The following is a 16,018-nucleotide window of genomic DNA, read 5'->3' on the forward strand; positions in this document are numbered from 1 at the left end:
ATAGATTCATACTATAGCTCAGATTTCACAGTAGAAGAAGACAGTATTCCCTCATACTACTTCCTGGTTGCCTTTTGGCCGGTCTGTATTTTTCTGTTTTATCACTTGTATTGTAAATTGTTTGCACAGTGTGACAAGTCTGCGTCCTCGATGTGCTAGTGCCACGTCCTGATTCACAAATGTCATGGTTACTGATCGTTCCCATCGCTTATTAAGATTGTTAATTAATATACTATCCGGATTGACGGCGTTTCGTTACTTCCTGAGTGCATATCCATCCAGCTAAATGGCAGTTGCACATCGGATAAAACAGATTTTAATTTATTATTATTATTATTTAGATAAAAACCTTTATTCTAACACAATCCCTCTTAATGTCCGCAAAATGACCGATTCAGCTAACGTAACTTACATTGATGGGAAATTCACTACTACGATTAGATGATTTCATTTTAGTTTAACCGTCGGACCGGATTTGATCTCAGCATGACATCTCTGGCTAAGCCGCAAAGGTTTATGAACGGAGCTCTGTGCACCACTGGAGACTCGCATGAAAGAGAACGGATCCAGTAACCCACTGCAATATAATGTAAAATCACTTCTTAAGAAATATACAAGAAGGTGCCATTACTGTTTAGTTGCTGCCTTACAAAGTAACTAGATCTTTTTTAGTCATTACGTTTTAACCACTGTCCCTCATTATGTTATATAAGTTGTATATTTCAGCACATGACTAATGGGTGGTTTAGTCTAGGACCATGGTATTGGTTAGTGTAGCCTAATTGTAATCATGTTTGTTTACAGGATTTCAAAACAGAAACTGCTTTGAGGCAAGATGGCTGATCTTTGTCAGGAAGCCATGGATCATGCTGTGGCCCTGGCCAAGAAGGCAGGAGAGGTGTGTGTGTGGTTTTGATAGGCTTGACCCCCCCCCCCGCCACACACACACACACACACACACACACACACAGAAACAAAGTTATTGTCAGATTTGATCTCTTTCATTTGCAGATTGTTAGGGATGCTCTGCAGAATGAAATGAAGATCATGTGCAAAAGCTCCTCCGTGGACTTGGTCACCAAGACTGACCAGAAGGTGGAGCAACTCATCATAGACTCAGTGAAGGAGAAGTTCCCTAATCACGGGTATTATCACAGGCCCTTGTCACTTTTAGATCGGCTCCTTACGGATCCCACCTGTATCGCAAATTCAGTTTATGTCCTGCTCGTTGCAGTTTCATCGGGGAGGAGTCAGTAGCTGCAGGTCAGCCGTGCCTCCTGACTGACGACCCGACCTGGATTGTGGACCCGGTGGACGGAACCACGAACTTTGTGCATGGGTACCCCAATCGTCTCAGCCACCCTTCTAAGATTTCGATGGTGTCGCACTGTCGTATACACTGACATGTTTATGTATGTGACGATGTGCTGCAGGTACCCTTTCGTTGCCGTTTGCATTGGCTTTGCTGTCAATAAGATGGTATGGGACACTTCTGCCTACTCATGTTGGCATGTCTCACGAGTACCATATTTTTCCAAAGGCCAGAATTTGTGCTCCTCTTTCAGTTAGAGTTCGGAGTAGTGTATAGCTGTATAGAGGATAAGATGTACACAGCGCGCAGAGGGAAGGGAGCCTTCTGCAATGGAGACCCTCTCCAGGTGTCTGACCAGAAAGGTTAGTGCTTTCTCATCTTTGCATATAACTGGATATAATGCATGAATTCACATTTGAGCATAAGTGGGAGAGGCATGTTAAATGCTTTGACACGGACCACAAAACTCAAATCCGCTTTCAGAGATCAATCAGTCCATCATTGCCACAGAGTTTGGCTCAAGCAGAGATCCCGAAGTGGTTGACAAGATATTCTCCAACATGAGGAAGATTTTGTGTCTGCCAGTGCACGGGTAACGCACCAGGCCAGGCTTTTCCTTAGCTCTGCTGCCGCACGCAAGTCTGGGCACAAATGTGGTAGCATCACACTTTTACTTTTAAAAGCGACCAAGAGCCGTCACACGACCGGTCACTGTAGTGAAGAACGATGTTCATCTTTAAAATACTCCATTTCCTAATCGTGACAAACGCATGACAGTTGAGTGATTGGACCTGTGCACACTGTCCTGTTTCATTATCCTAAGGATACGTGGGTCGGGCTCGGCTGCTGTCAACATGTGTTTGGTGGCCGCTGGCTGCGTGGAAGCGTACTACGAGGTCGGCATCCACTGTTGGGACGTAGCGGCAGCTGCTGTCATAGTGGCAGAGGCTGGAGGCGTGCTCGTGGACTTGGAGGGTAAGAACGAGCGTCGCGTCGTACCTGTAACCCTCGATCTTTCACAGTCATAAATCTGAGGCTGTCAGGCTGATGCGCTTCTAATGCTAATGTCCTGCAGATGGACCGTTGGATCTAATGTCTAGAAGAATCCTTGCAGCCAATAACGAGACGATCGCAGCGAGGATCAGGAGAGAGATCGAGGTTTACCCTCTTGTCAGGGATGATACTCCTATAGAGACTAAACAATAAATGTGCTAGTATTATTAAACTAATTCTCTGGTCTATTCTCAGTTTATTTTGAACTTTATAAAAAAAATCCCAAACGTTTGTATTTTTATTTTGTCAAAGCAATTTGTCTTTAAAAGTTAAAACTATGACTGTGTTGTTTTTTCTTTTTTTAGTTTAAGGTTCAACATGTGGGCAGTTGAGGTTTTTTAATCTTAATTTTGGGAACTCAAATAAAGGCACGGTACAAAAAAAATAAAACATTTTTTATTTTCTCTGTTATTCACAAAGTTATTCAAAATATTAATGTTGTCAAAATGTTTCAGATGCAACACTTAATGTAAATCCTTTTACACACCCACTTCAAAAACAAGCAAAAAAGTACATTCATGTGTTCATTACACTATATACACATACCTGAATTAATAACTTATCATCTTATGGATTAATGACTTCTAATAAACCACAGCACAATTATTCCCTTGTGTACCAAATAAAAACAAAACTCTTAAGTGTTGGAACTGCAGGCACCTATCATAATTGGGCTCTAATGAGAAGAGCGAGAAGTTATTCTAATGTGGTCAGTATTTCAGCGGGTTTAAGTGCTAAAACAGTAAGTGCACCTGTCTGAATGAACACGGCATGGTTCCGGTTGCTGCGCTGTAGCTTAGAGCAGGCCACTTGAATGTGCCTTTGTTAAACCACTTGACACATTGTCAGATCAACAGATCAAACACACCGTCTATCCGCACTGCACTCTGCACTCCGACACACTGAAATTGAAATGAGACAATGACTGGGGAGTTAAAGTGCTGACTGTTTTAATTTGCAGCCACTTGGGGTGAACTTTTACAGCCCTATTTATACTTATTCTTACCCAGGTCTGCGCCTTGCATCATTCATTTGTATTAATCCACGCACAAGGCAGCTAAGGGGATTCCAGATATGGAATTTTTATTTGAAGTCTCAGCATAAGTACCAATGACTTGAGGCTGAAACGTCAGGAGATTGGGGATCTAGATTAGATGCCAGTGTCCCAGACCAAGGTCCTAAGCCTAGACTAAAAAGGCTTTCAATGCTCAATCACTGTTGAGAAAAACAAAACAAAAGAGTTTTAAAAGTATTTTAAATGTCCAGAACCAACCAAATGCTTCAAAAACCCACTGGCCAGCAATTTACCTTGCAACAAGACAATGACTCTGCATATACCGTTAAAGCAGCTGTGAAGATTTTTCACTTCAACCACCTGACCTGAATATTAAAGTGCAAACAATTTACCAACTGAAGATGAGGCAGAAGGCAAAAAGCGCCTGCAACAGAGGCAGGCAGACATATGAAAAGGGCCGTAATTCCAACATGTCTCCCATTCACATAAAAGTTACACAACAGTCTCAGAATGAAAGCTGACATTCTGCACTTTAACTCACATTCAGAATCATTCCAAATCCACTGTGGAGAAGTACAGACCAGGCAGTGAGGACCGTCCCGCTTGCATATGCACCATGCGTAACATGGCTGAGCATACCGATTGAGCTCTACAGGGATGATCCACGGTGTTCTCCACCCAGGGCTCTTGTTCTAATCAACAGCAACACCAAACAAAAGCTATGAAAAGTCCTGTATCTCATCCCTTTGGTTCTGGATGGTGACAAGAGCCCGAGTCCATGATGATGCCCTGGCGCCTGGCCAGCGCCAGCTGGAGAGGCAGTCGTCCTCAGTCGTTGAGGAGCAGCAGCAGCTGGGTGTCGTCAGGCCCACCCCTGCCCGGGTGCAGCACCGAGTACCAGGGAGCCACCGCCGCGGGAGGGGATGTGGGAGAAGGCGACGGGGTGGGGGGGCCGGCCGGCCTCAGGCCCGGGGTGGCGCCCCCGATCAAACCCACCCTCTCCCTCAGGATCTGAGGAGATAGGAAGCTTCCTCTGAGTCAGGAGGCAGGGCCGACATTCCTCACCAGCCTTCACTGGGAGCTTTCGTTAAGCACAGATGCCTCATAGGTGGAGGCTTAAAGATCGCAAGACAGGACAGCTGTTGGCTGGACATTTTTAGCTGATGGATGAAGCTCAGCATAGCACTGACTTGGTCCTAGGTGTTGCACTGTTCTCTGTCTGGCAAACAAGAGCTGCTAGGGATTTTTCACATCACAGTCATTGCTGTGTTGATAGTACTAATATCCAGCCAGTAGTGGTCCTGACCAGGAATAAATGCATGTGGAGAATGGATGACCAACCGTGCATGGCACATAGATTGACCACATCTGTGACGATCAATTTGTCTATACTGATCTGTAATATATACCTATAAGTGTAATACAGCACATTTTAGCTCGGTTTGGCTCAATGGTAAGGGACCTAACGTTTGAGTCCGTCTGTCTGACCTGCTTGAGGCGCTCCTTGTAGAGCTTGTCGGACTCTAGAGGCTGTTTCTCCGGGACTGGAATTTTCCAGCGGCCCAGTTCTGCCTGCAGTTCTGAGCCATCAAGCAGCACCACGGGGTCCAGCCTGTTCTGGTTGATCAACTCCACCAAACACTCCTTGTAATGCAGCCTGCAGCAGACAGATTATTCGAGCAGATTATTTGGGGTGGATCCTGGGCTCCTGAGGATCTGGGGGTCACCAACGTGTGAGCGGAGCCCTGGTGCAGGGTGCGAGGGGGTCACCTATGTGTGAGCGGAGCCCTAAGGTAGGATGCAAGGGGGTCACCTACGTGCAGTAGCCGGCGTATTCTGCGAACGCCACCCGGCCGCATGGCTCCTCCTTTGCGCTACCTGGCTCTTTGTGCTCCATCACGGCACACACACCTACATCTGTGTACACATGGATTCATGCTATTCTTTTACTGCTGAGTCTAAAAATTACTAAATAATATTAATTGTCCAAATTCCCTTCCACCAAACCCGAAAGCAAAGCAGTAGATGTTAGAGCAATACAAATTTAGCAAAAATCCATCAAATTAAAATCTTTTCATAAAGCAAAACAAATTCCTTTTTTTTTAACTTTACCTACATTCTTTGACAACTGATAACATTGTTCGTAACGTTAAATGTAGTAAAGCTCTGAATACAAAAAAAGATTATAAAAAAAGGATTAAAAAAGGTGCCGTGCAGCATCTAAACACATGGTGGCATTACCTCTCCGACCTCTCTCCACAGCGCCATGTCTCTGCCAGAACATGATGGGGTGGGTCACTCCATGGTGCTGAGAAGGCAAACAGAGGGAATGAAGCGGGTGGAGCGGGTGGAGCAGGTGCATCTGCTGTGAGCGGAACACCTCAGTAGGGAGGGCCCACCTGCAGCAGGTTCCGCAGTCGAGGCACACTCCAGTCTCTGAGGTGGTACAGGCAGTCCCTGGGGTGGTGGGCATGTAACCCCTTAGCGCCACACTCAGCAGAGAAATCGCACTCCTGCAAAGCCGGGAGAAAGAACGTTACATCACGCGCAAAAAAGAAAGAGAGAAGGGATCAAAGGCGTTGACAGTCCCGAAGAGAGAGAGCAAGGGACTCACAGGGCCCAGCTTGAAGGGCCGGCAGCATCCCCCGCAGAAATCGTGCTGGCACTGGGAGCACTTAAAGTGCAAGCAGCCACCTTTGGACAGGAAGAACCGGAATTTGCACTTCGGGCAGTCTGGAAAAGAGCAAAGTGATTCAGCGTTCTTGCGCGTAGCTCCTGTGTAAAAGTCGCGTCACGGAACCCGGCGCAGGAGGACAGTGGGCAGGACCCGTGGCGGACAGGCTTGGATGGGGTCCGCGCTCCAGGAGCACTCGCGCACCTATCTTATTTCTGCTGAGGAGCTGCTCCAGGCGCGAGTTTTGGTACTCGGGGCTGTTAAGCTGCTGCCACTCCTTGAACTTCTCGCAGGACAGTCCATCATGCTGGGGAGCCCACTGCAGCGCGAGCCATGGTGGGACAACAAATGTGGCAGACTTGGAACATCTTTCACTCCAGCAAAAAAAGCGCTAATGAAAACGCTGATGAGAACATGAACGAAAACTAGCACCTTTCATATGCTTAACGCTAACCAACCACTGCTTTATTTCATTTGTTATAAATTTCAAGCTCCGTCAAGGTGTTCCTGACGTAGTAAATGAAAATGAGCTCTCTGAACTTGGGGCCACATTTGTCTCTTTCAGCTTTACTTACGGGGCTCTTGCACTTCGAGCATGTGCTCTTTCCACAGCTGGGGCAATCCATCCTCAGCCTGTCTGCCTCGTGGAGCAGCCCGAAAGAACACTGCCAAGGAGAGCAAGAGGGAGAGAGAGAGAGAGAGAGAGAGAGAGCGCAAGTGAGAGAGAGAGAGATTTCCAAAAATGCTAATGTTGTTAATGCTGAATGATTACCACTGGGGGCCAGTTAGCATTATGTAAATGCAATCGCATGGTCTGCTCCCCGCTAGCTCTCATTAACCACCAGTCGCGTTAGCACTTTTGCGCACTCTGCTCCTCTAAGTGGAGGCAGGAGCGGCCAAGGTGCTTACATGAGCGCACCAGCGGAAGTCTGGCATCTCCTGCAGAGCCTGGTCCCTGAGCTTCCTCTGGAAGAGCTCGTGGGTCTGCGGGTCCAGGTAGTGCCTGATCTGTGAGAGGCAGATGCAGAGCGTGGTGAGCTGGCAGCCATGTGGTGAGCTGGCAGACAACCTGAAAGGAAACAACGTGCACTGGTCCATCGAAAACAGCGGCTAAGAGCACGTGATGCACGGACCTGCGTGTCCAGCAGGCTGAAGTACTCCACGGACACCTCCCTGTGGGCGGGGCCGCGCACATCAGGCTGATTGCACAGCGGGCACACAGCGTGGACGATGCTCTTCTCCTTGATGACGGACGAGAAGAAGGCCTTGAAGCAGCTCTCGCAGAATGCGCACGAGCAGTGCGTCATGGTGATCATCTGAGGAAAGAGGGAGGGGCCACGTGTTCACTTGGGAGCTGCCGTTTGAGGCTCGGCCATAGGAATGCGCTTTCTCCTCACACAACCTTTCGCACCTAAAATATACTGCCTCGGGGGTGGGGGGTGTATGGGGTGTCCCCATATGCAATACTGTCTCTTCCACACCTGGTTCTACTTATTATACAGTGATCAATTAGTGGTCTGTGGCAGCACTGATATCAGACAACGGCCTGAAATTAAAATATCAGTGTCGGGTTGATATTAACATTCAATCAATATGTGTGTAAACTGACCCATGTGAGGGATGAGCAGATATAATTCTGGTTTTGCAAGCAGATGCTTTTTTTAGCACTGAGAACAGTGCTCAAACTGTGCGCTAAAGTCAGGCCAGACCTGAAGCTCTGCAGGTCCCCCGGGGGACGGGGACTAAGAGCAGGCCTGCTAAAGCAGGACAGGAAAGACTGGGCCGCGTCGCCTGACCTTGCTGAAGGACACGCGCTCCTGACAGATGGGGCAGTCGTGGGAGAGGTACTTGAGGGCGGAGGGGACGTCCCGGCATGCCTGCACCGCCTCCGACACGTCGGCAGGGCTGAAGCCGCAGCCCTCCATGCCCAGGATGCTCCTGAACATCTCCGCCTTGTCGCCTCGCACATCCTCCGGGACGGAGACCTGGAGTATTCGGAATGAGAGTTCGGAATGAGGGTCGGGTGGATGGCGCCGAATCGGTTCCGGTTTTGCCGCCCTACTTACCGAAGGAGCCTCGAACCTTTTTAGCTTCATGAGAATTTTCATCTGATCATCCACCATCACGATTCTGTTTGGTTCTTTTAGAACATTCTCGGCATCTGAAGGAAATGGTTGCACAAGTCAGGTAAAACAGATTAAAAATTTGCCCCTGCAAATAATGACCCACATTGAATCACAGACCAGAGTTCACCATCTCTCTGCTTCTTTATGAAAGTTTTTGGCGTATCTGAAGCACTCGTCTCCCCCGGTACCTTTGTAGTGTCTGAAGGTGACCATGGCCTGGTCTGGCTGAGCCAAGGGGTAGGTGACAGCCACGACCTCCCCGCCCCTGCTATGTTTCCTCTGGAAGTAAATGGTGAGCTTGTTCTTCATCCGGCTGGGAGTGATGCCCGTGGGGAGGTGGCTGACCACCACCCTGTGCCTGTCGTCCAGCAGCTCTACCTGGGGACCAGGACCCTCCTCGGGGGCCTGGCAGTGCCTCCAGGCATGGGGAATGTCTTTAGGGGAACAACACAAAGCCCTTCCTGTATATTCATGAATCTATACAGCAATATGTGGATTATAGAGCTTTTAGCCTTTTAATAATAATAATAATTTATATAGCACCTTTCACAGACTCAAGGTTGCGTTACAATAACAATATAGGACGCTTTACAGGACGTGTAACATGAGATGTGGGTTAACAGTTAGTGTTTACAGATCATGGCATGATCTGCATTGATGACAATAGCATTATTCAGACATTACTCACTACTAAACGCAGCTTAAGCAAAAGGTCAAATAATAATGATTTAAATGGGTTTAATGCATTGAGCCTTCTCCATGAGACATACATCAACCTATCAGCACACGTTATGAAATCTACAGGGTCGCTCTGTCTCTCTGTTTCCACGACCTGTTTGTGCTGAAGTCTTTTCATGCGTACAGTATTAAGGCTACCGCCGGGCGAGTGATCGGTCGAATTGCATCGAGAGCCACTTGGCCGACGGTCAGCTACTGGTTAAATACGCCCGTCGAGAACACGCTGTTGTCCTGGTAAACTCCACATGGTCACAGCAGACGCAGGTCTTATAATGTGTTCTTTAATAAGGCCTTATGAGATCATAATGAATTCTGTGTAGTAGGTTCTTTTAGTAGGGCCTTATGAGATTGTACAGAGCTCTACGTGATGATTGTTTTGGAAGCTTTGAGAAGTTATGCTTAGGTTTTACCTAGAGTGCTATGAGAAGCATTTTCCACCTGTCGTTGTAAGTGCCCCAAGGTGCTTAGGTGTGAGTGTGTATACACATTTTGTTGTTTGTTCCCGTTTCTTTTTTTGGAGCTGTGGGGGTGGGTGGGTGGCAGTTTCTTTACCCTTTTCTCCTGTTTTGAAGTTAGGGAAGTTATGTTGTATTTGTCTCTGCCCACCCTGAGGTTACGTTGCAGATATTGTGAGTGTGTGACTAAATATATTTATCATTATCATTAGATATATATCTAGTGTAATGATAAAGTGGTTCATTCTATTCCAAATCTTCCACCTCCATGTGTTTTCCTTTATGTTGTGTCCCTTCGGCCTCAGACCATCGTGCTACATTAGGGTTGTAACAACAATCTAACTTGGAATAAAATTTTGGAAATTCAGCATCAATAAAAGAGAATGCTGTAATTAAAATGTGTTGCTATTTACAGGACTTTCTTTTATACTACAACAACTTTTGTTGTTCTTGAAGAACAGGTTTCAAGTAATAACCGTGCAACTAATACACAGGCGTGTCAACATGCCCTGTTACTGAAGTCAGTTTATCATGGGGGATGTCAGAAATACTGAAAAATGTTTCCTTAACGTGAATATGTCACTCATTTTGGGTTCGTTTATAGCCAACAGACACGCAGCGCTGGCAGTAAGGATGGCTGTAGCAGTTTTTGAGCAACCGCGTAACCACAGTATTTTTCATAAATAAGTTAAATCAGATTTAAAGTGCTCAGTCAAGCTCCTATTTATTTCATGTCAGCGCCCTGATAAAGTGTCTGATAACATTCAGCATTAAAGACCTTCAGCCGGGGCGAACACTCTCAGAGAAATCTTTATGCATTTTGGTTTTCTTTAAAGGCACATTAGTGAGAGACCGTGCTGCTCCATTTAAGTGAGTGAAAGCTTAATTGGGTTAAGCTCTTTGATCATGTAAGTGCCATGATTTATCAAAGCAGCCAATGATTATGAAGAATTATGAACAACCGAAGTTGCACAAGATGCACAAAGCACACAACAAAAAAATGTAATGAGCAATTATTGGACTTATTTACATATTGCTGTCGTTTTGGTTTTGCAAAGTCCAAAATTCTAATGATCAAAAACAATTTATTGTGCATCCCTACTGCATATCAAAAAGACCACATCACGGGCTTTATCGGAGGTTAGGTTTAACGAGGTTGTTTCCTACCCTTGTCTTTCTGTTCAAGCTGGTACATGTGGACAACCCTTTCTAGCTGAAGGCTTTTGAAGAGGCTCGAAATATCATCTGGACTCGAGGCACTGGAATCCGGAGCTGGGAAAGGCAAAATCGTTCAGGCCTTGAAAAACTCAAACATGTTCACAAAAGCCTTAATGACAGAAAACATAGCGGGGAAATTGAGCACCTTGGGACCTCATTTAAACATTATAAACACGTTTCTAACTGAACAAGAATATTAAATGTCGAGAATGTAGGCCTAAGAATAAAGCTTTTGCATTTTGCTTCTAAGTAATCTGGGATTCTGGGAGTCAGGAAGGAGGCCATACCGGTGGCACTGGTGACAAACGGGTTGGTTGGGGTGTTGTTCCGGGTATGCGTCTCTCCGAATGTGATCCCAAAGTCCAGCAGCTCCTGTGTATAGGACCTCTTCACGCCACTTGTCTCTTCTGCGCTCGCTGCCTGTGGCTGGCTGTCCTTGTCGCTCTTGGGATCGGCTGGTTGGGAAGCATTATAGTGAGTGTTACAGTTTTACAGTGAGCATTACAGTGGGCACCAGTGGCACTGTGATGTCATGGAAAATGCACGAGGCTGAGAGAGGTTTTTGTTTTTTTCGGAGGTCGGAGTACTCGCATACAAAATAAGCACTGGGCTGTGAGGTAGAGCTTACTATTGCTGGTTGCCTGGGACAAAGATGACGATGATGATTCAGGGTGAGAGGACTTCCTCTGTGCAGAGTTACTGCTGGTGTTAGGCCAACTGCAGGAGGAAAAGAAAACAGCACATGATGTTCCCAAACTAAATCTGAACAATTTAAACATCAAAAGTAAAATCTTTAAGGGTGGCTCTAGTGTAGGCAGACGTGAAGAACCACACCAGGCTTCAGACACAGGGGGTGCGCTCCGAACCCTGGGGTGCAGCTGCACTAGGCAGCATTTTCTCTGACACTACATCACAGTAGGTTGTTCTGAGGTGAGGGACCCTTTGAATACAGCCTAGAAATGCAGCCTACATTTGGAGCGATCTGACGGACACAACTGATGTATCCTTCCTGGCCCTCAGTTACCCACAGTTCTCTGTGCACATACGACATGAAGGAAGAGGAAAACACAACAGCACCATGCAGAAAATTAAGCCTCCAGAGCAGAGTTAAATTTTAAATTTTAAGTTGTAATTAAAACATCCATCCATATATCAGATTGTAATCAGAAATTATATATATATATATATATATATATATATATATATATATATATATATATATATATATATATGTATGTGTGTGTGTGTGTGTGTGTATAAATAAATAAATAGATAATAGTGTACTTTGCTTGCACACCACATCAATGTATCATGTCAGTCTCTATCACAAAAGAAAAGTCCAACAAGCGATGGTGGGTAATTTCTTGCTTAATAGTATCTTTATAGACTATGGACAAGAGCATCTGCTAAATTGTATGAATGTAAATGTAATGCCGTGTAATCTGCCTGAGTGCATGCTTCACCCTCTAACACTCCTCACTGCACCACTTCACATCAGTCAACAACAGCATAAACACAACAATACACAAGGATCTACATTACAAATGAGCCTTGAGGTGATTTTAGCTGTAACAAATCCATACGAATGAAAGCACAAACCATTACGCAATGTTATGTTACATTAGATGCTTTCGCCTAACCTTGTTAGCAGCTTCCCATGCAGCGAATTTTCAAGCTATCGCGTCTATTAAGTAAAATGTCTAAAACAAAAGACATTTGAGAATGACTGAAATTGCAAAACTCGAGTGCTGAGTAACAGCCACGGGGAGACTTGATCAAATGCTCTGAAGTGCACAACATACTGTAATTAACTTTCTATTGTTCAATTAATGCAAACAGTAATCTACATGTTATGTATGCTCATTCCTATGAAGATGTGTGCACACATATGAAAATGTGCGCTGCAGCTCTACTGAATGTAGACAGTTCTTCAAGGCAATTTTTCAAGTGCCTGCTGGTGAATTGTGTCTGCCTTGACCATCAGCTCGTCCGTGGTAGTGCTCGGTATATATCAACAGCTCTTGCTCGACACTTTTTTGAAGGCTGGGTAAAAAATGACCCCTCCCCCCTTAACAGCATCCTATAAAAATGACCTGTAACGCTCATCAGTGTTGTTGCGTGCACCACTGACCTGTTGTGGGCTGAAGCAGGTCTTCGATGACCCGGCCACTCAGTAGGTTGCTTGGCGCCTGGAGGTAGTGTCGGAGCTCTGATTGGATAAGTGGCAAAAAGGGGCGTTTCCCGCTGAAATGCGGCGACCATCTCCTCCAGAACGATGGACAGGCCTGACCAACCCTGCCAGCCAAGGACCACAAACTTACAAAGTTGCAATGTTCAGGGCAGCAGGGTAAGAGGTGTAATGTGTGATGCGAGGGCCTTGCTCACAGGCTTCCAGTTGCTGAGGCAGTGAAGCAGCACGTGGCCTTGCGCGTCTACACTGGAGCTGTTGCCGTTGATCATCATGCAGGGGGAGGGGCAGACGAGGCACCGCGGAGGGCTCTGAGGGTGGGTGATGTGGATCCAGATGCACACTGGAATGTTGTACTTGTTACCTTGGTGACCAACACAACACACGTTTTCTTAGCTGCCACACAGTCTGACTGGCACCAAGAAACTGAGAAATGTTTCTGAACCCTGGAGTTACCTTCATAAACGATGGGAACTGTACCACGTAAATTAACCAACTTCTTCTTCTCATTGTTAGGATAATCTACATACGCAACAAGATGTGATGCAAACATTAGTATGTAGGAGATCACCAAAAGATCAAAAACATTGTTCAATGTTCATTCCTCTGTGAAACTCTGATGGGAAAACATGAAAACTACATTTATACTAAAATCATAAAGCCCTGACTTACAGTAATAGCCCTCGTGCAGATGAAGGTCTGGAAAAGCTGCTCTGGCTTCCCAAACATCAGAAAGAACTTCAGTTGGGTAGCAGTAGTTACACTATCAGCAGAGACAAAAGGTTATGAGCATATCACGGTGCAAGCAAACGTCTCTGTCTGCAAAACTACAAAAGGGCTTCAATGCCCTCCACCCCGCTCATTCTGTAATGCTTCATGTGACACATCGGGCTGACGGCGACACAGGCCACAGGAAACCCTGATCCATTTCAGAGCTACGGCTCTGGCAACTAGAGGACTGTGGCCTTGGGATCTGTTTTGTTTTTTAAAGCTCTGAAGATTTCTCATGTCTAGTCAAAGCACAACAAGTCTTGTTAAGAAATGGTTACTTGACACGTGATAGTGAAAGTGCTAGCTTGATGCACTGAATACGGAAGGCAGACATGGTGTCTGAACGGTGTGTGTTTTAATAATGCAGAGAATGATGATCTTCAAACAAGTCATTATGTCTCAATACTTCTCTCTTAAAGCTTTGTGAACCCCCCAAAAATTGCACAGGCGGCAAGAACAAAGATGAATCCTTCGCAGGAGTAAATCATGGTCATGTTCTCTGTGAGACAAGTGCCCCTGGTCACTAAATAATGTGATTTCCATTCTAGTGCAATCTTCATCCCAGGGATGCTGACGGCAAATGTGACCAGGAAAAGACTTTGGCTTCCTGCCTCTTGCCAACCACAGTGTGTCTGAAGCTTGTCTAACAATATTTCCTAACTTTCAGTACAAAGCGAAAAGTTAAGTTTATTCTGGTGACCAAAGTCCAATTTTAAAGTCTACTGACAGTAGACAGCAGAAACTCTAAGAGCTAAAGTACATTCTTCTAGCAAGCTCCCTAACAAACCTATAAAAGTAACATGTTTGCTTATGCAGGAAAAGTGGAGGAAGGTAGCTTTAGCTATCTTTTCTGCTCTTACTGAGACATCATGGGACCTTTATTCGTGCAGCTATCAAACTCAAATGACGTAGTCCCATGTCCTAGATGGAGACATCGCCAACAGAACAGACATCCACCCCCTCAGGACCACAGTCGACTATAAGTTACAGTTGATCAAGTTGACACAACAACACTAGCTAGCTAGCGATAGCTAGATCAGTGCAGGCACTGCCATGATGGTTAATCGTCTACCAACTAACCAGCTATTTTGTTATGCTAGCTTTCTGAATGTGAAATTATTTGCCATGCTTCAATTCTACCTTAGATAGCCAACTAACCTAGCTATAGCTATGGCCACCACGTTTGTGTGCTTATTACATGGTTATAGTGCAGGTACTACATTCGGCATCAGCTACAACGTTAACGTTAGCGTAGCTGCTATAGTTACCGAGCCAGCCAGCTAACGTTAGCTAAGCTAGGCTAGCAAAACAATGTCAGAAAAACACACCTCCGCTAGCGTCTGGTACTCCAGATCAGGCGTCACACGAGACATTGTCATCTTAACGTCAAAACCCTCCAGCGACTGCCGATGTAGCGCATCTGTCGCTGTCAAGTGCAGTCAGGGAGCACTTCCATATCCACAAGTTCCCCCATCGCTCAAAGTTTTACAACGGCAGCAGGGAACGAGTTTCGGTTTTCGTTTAGCCACGTGACATCGCTAGCTCCGCCCAAAGAATACGAGACCACGCCCAGATATTTGATCGACGTTTAAATATATGAATAATACATTTGTATTAGGAGAAAAAGGGCAGCGAATCAGCGCAGCTGGGAAGGTGAAAACTCTTAATATTAATCCACTCTTAATTAAGAAGGGCGTGGTTTAATCCATACTGAGTGTGACAATGTCTCTACAGATGCCCGCAAGTTAATTATTTGAAACACAAACGAAATCTGCATGCAAAGTTAATGCTGCATCGAAAATATAATAAAGAAAACTGCATCAAAAAGACATCAAATACATAAAAAAACACCCCCCCCCCCATGCACCAAAGACAAATTAACAAACAGCATTAAGCCTGGCATTACTGTAAAAGTGACACTAGGGGTCAGTATAATTCTTAAAATCGATGTACTGATTAGAACTACAGAAACCAATGAAACCGAACCTGCGTTACCAATACTATGAAAGGGAGTTGAAATGTGAGATCAGACATAACGTCTTTCAAATGTTCAATTACTGAATGTTTATTGTTTTTGTGCTTTGACTAACATTTTATCAATGTTGGCAACATTAAAAGAGATTTGCAACTTCGAAAGAGACGTGTAGAAATACAATGCTAACAGTTTTGCTGTGGTGATTTGAAAAGCCGCTTTGTGATGTGTTGTAAAAAGTGCTACGTAAATGCATACATTTGAATTTTGACTTATTTGCTGCCCCTATCTGAACTTTTTGTTTGTTTGTTTCAATAAGCCAAAAAGGAGTTTCAGATTCATGCTATGTACTTTTGACATGAGACCAGGAATGAAAGAATAGAACTGAGGATTCGCCCTAGATCCATTCAACCACTGAGTTAGTCATATTGAAGATGGATGATTAGTGTATTTCTTCAACGGTTGCATGGTAGTTTCTCAATGCAGACTTTTCTTA

The 16,018-nt window shown here is 45.2% G+C and overlaps 2 protein-coding genes across 4 annotated transcripts; one reads left to right on the forward strand and one right to left on the reverse strand.

The window, feature by feature from the left end:
• Window positions 1–2,769, forward strand: impa1 (inositol monophosphatase 1). 2 transcript variants are annotated; one of them, XM_027001231.3, is made up of 9 exons: window positions 1–81; window positions 805–898; window positions 1,012–1,145; window positions 1,235–1,339; window positions 1,434–1,479; window positions 1,566–1,674; window positions 1,796–1,904; window positions 2,136–2,287; window positions 2,388–2,769. In XM_027001231.3, the coding sequence occupies exons 2-9, from the start codon at window positions 836–838 to the stop codon at window positions 2,516–2,518; spliced, it is 849 nt and encodes a 282-aa protein (XP_026857032.2). In that variant the 5' UTR covers window positions 1–81; window positions 805–835; the 3' UTR covers window positions 2,519–2,769. The 2 variants fall into 2 exon arrangements, with proteins under 2 accessions (XP_026857032.2, XP_026857033.2); XM_027001232.3 differs by lacking the exon at window positions 1–81 and adding an exon at window positions 180–589.
• On the reverse strand, window positions 2,740–15,058 carry si:dkey-181m9.8 (uncharacterized). Of its 2 annotated transcripts, XM_035528319.2 has the most exons (21): window positions 14,879–15,058; window positions 13,452–13,542; window positions 13,236–13,301; window positions 12,977–13,143; window positions 12,723–12,886; window positions 11,220–11,308; window positions 10,879–11,046; window positions 10,541–10,645; window positions 8,369–8,614; window positions 8,121–8,215; window positions 7,851–8,039; window positions 7,188–7,370; window positions 6,964–7,062; window positions 6,630–6,719; window positions 6,259–6,373; window positions 5,995–6,113; window positions 5,780–5,893; window positions 5,622–5,688; window positions 5,198–5,297; window positions 4,869–5,037; window positions 2,740–4,391 (listed from the first exon to the last, which is right to left on the reverse strand). In XM_035528319.2, exons 1-21 carry the CDS (start codon window positions 14,927–14,929, stop codon window positions 4,209–4,211), a joined length of 2,670 nt encoding a protein of 889 aa, XP_035384212.1. In that variant the 5' UTR covers window positions 14,930–15,058; the 3' UTR covers window positions 2,740–4,208. The 2 variants fall into 2 exon arrangements, with proteins under 2 accessions (XP_035384212.1, XP_081579550.1); XM_081723424.1 differs by having other exon boundaries at window positions 7,851–8,215.
• Window positions 15,059–16,018: the final 960 nt, after the last annotated feature.

Source organism: Electrophorus electricus, chromosome 11 (genome assembly GCF_041902795.1).
Source record: "Electrophorus electricus isolate QZ-2024a chromosome 11, ASM4190279v1, whole genome shotgun sequence".
Classification (NCBI taxonomy): domain Eukaryota; kingdom Metazoa; phylum Chordata; class Actinopteri; order Gymnotiformes; family Gymnotidae; genus Electrophorus; species Electrophorus electricus.

What these genes read in the sequence shown, in the direction of transcription:
- impa1 (XM_027001231.3), top strand. Translation starts at nt 836, where the DNA reads ATGGCTGATCTTTGTCAGGAAGCCATGGATCATGCTGTGGCCCTGGCC. An exon ending in GCTTTGCTGTCAATAAGATG is followed by an intron (nt 1,480 to 1,565) that starts GTATGGGACACT and finishes CTCCTCTTTCAG; the next exon opens with TTAGAGTTCGGAGTAGTGTA. An exon ending in CCAGGTGTCTGACCAGAAAG is followed by an intron (nt 1,675 to 1,795) that starts GTTAGTGCTTTC and finishes ATCCGCTTTCAG; the next exon opens with AGATCAATCAGTCCATCATT.
- si:dkey-181m9.8 (XM_081723424.1), bottom strand. Translation starts at nt 14,929, where the DNA reads ATGACAATGTCTCGTGTGACGCCTGATCTGGAGTACCAGACGCTAGCG. An exon ending in TCTGCACGAGGGCTATTACT is followed by an intron (nt 13,302 to 13,451) that starts GTAAGTCAGGGC and finishes TTGCGTATGTAG; the next exon opens with ATTATCCTAACAATGAGAAG. An exon ending in GAATACGCCGGCTACTGCAC is followed by an intron (nt 5,038 to 5,197) that starts GTAGGTGACCCC and finishes TGTCTGCTGCAG; the next exon opens with GCTGCATTACAAGGAGTGTT.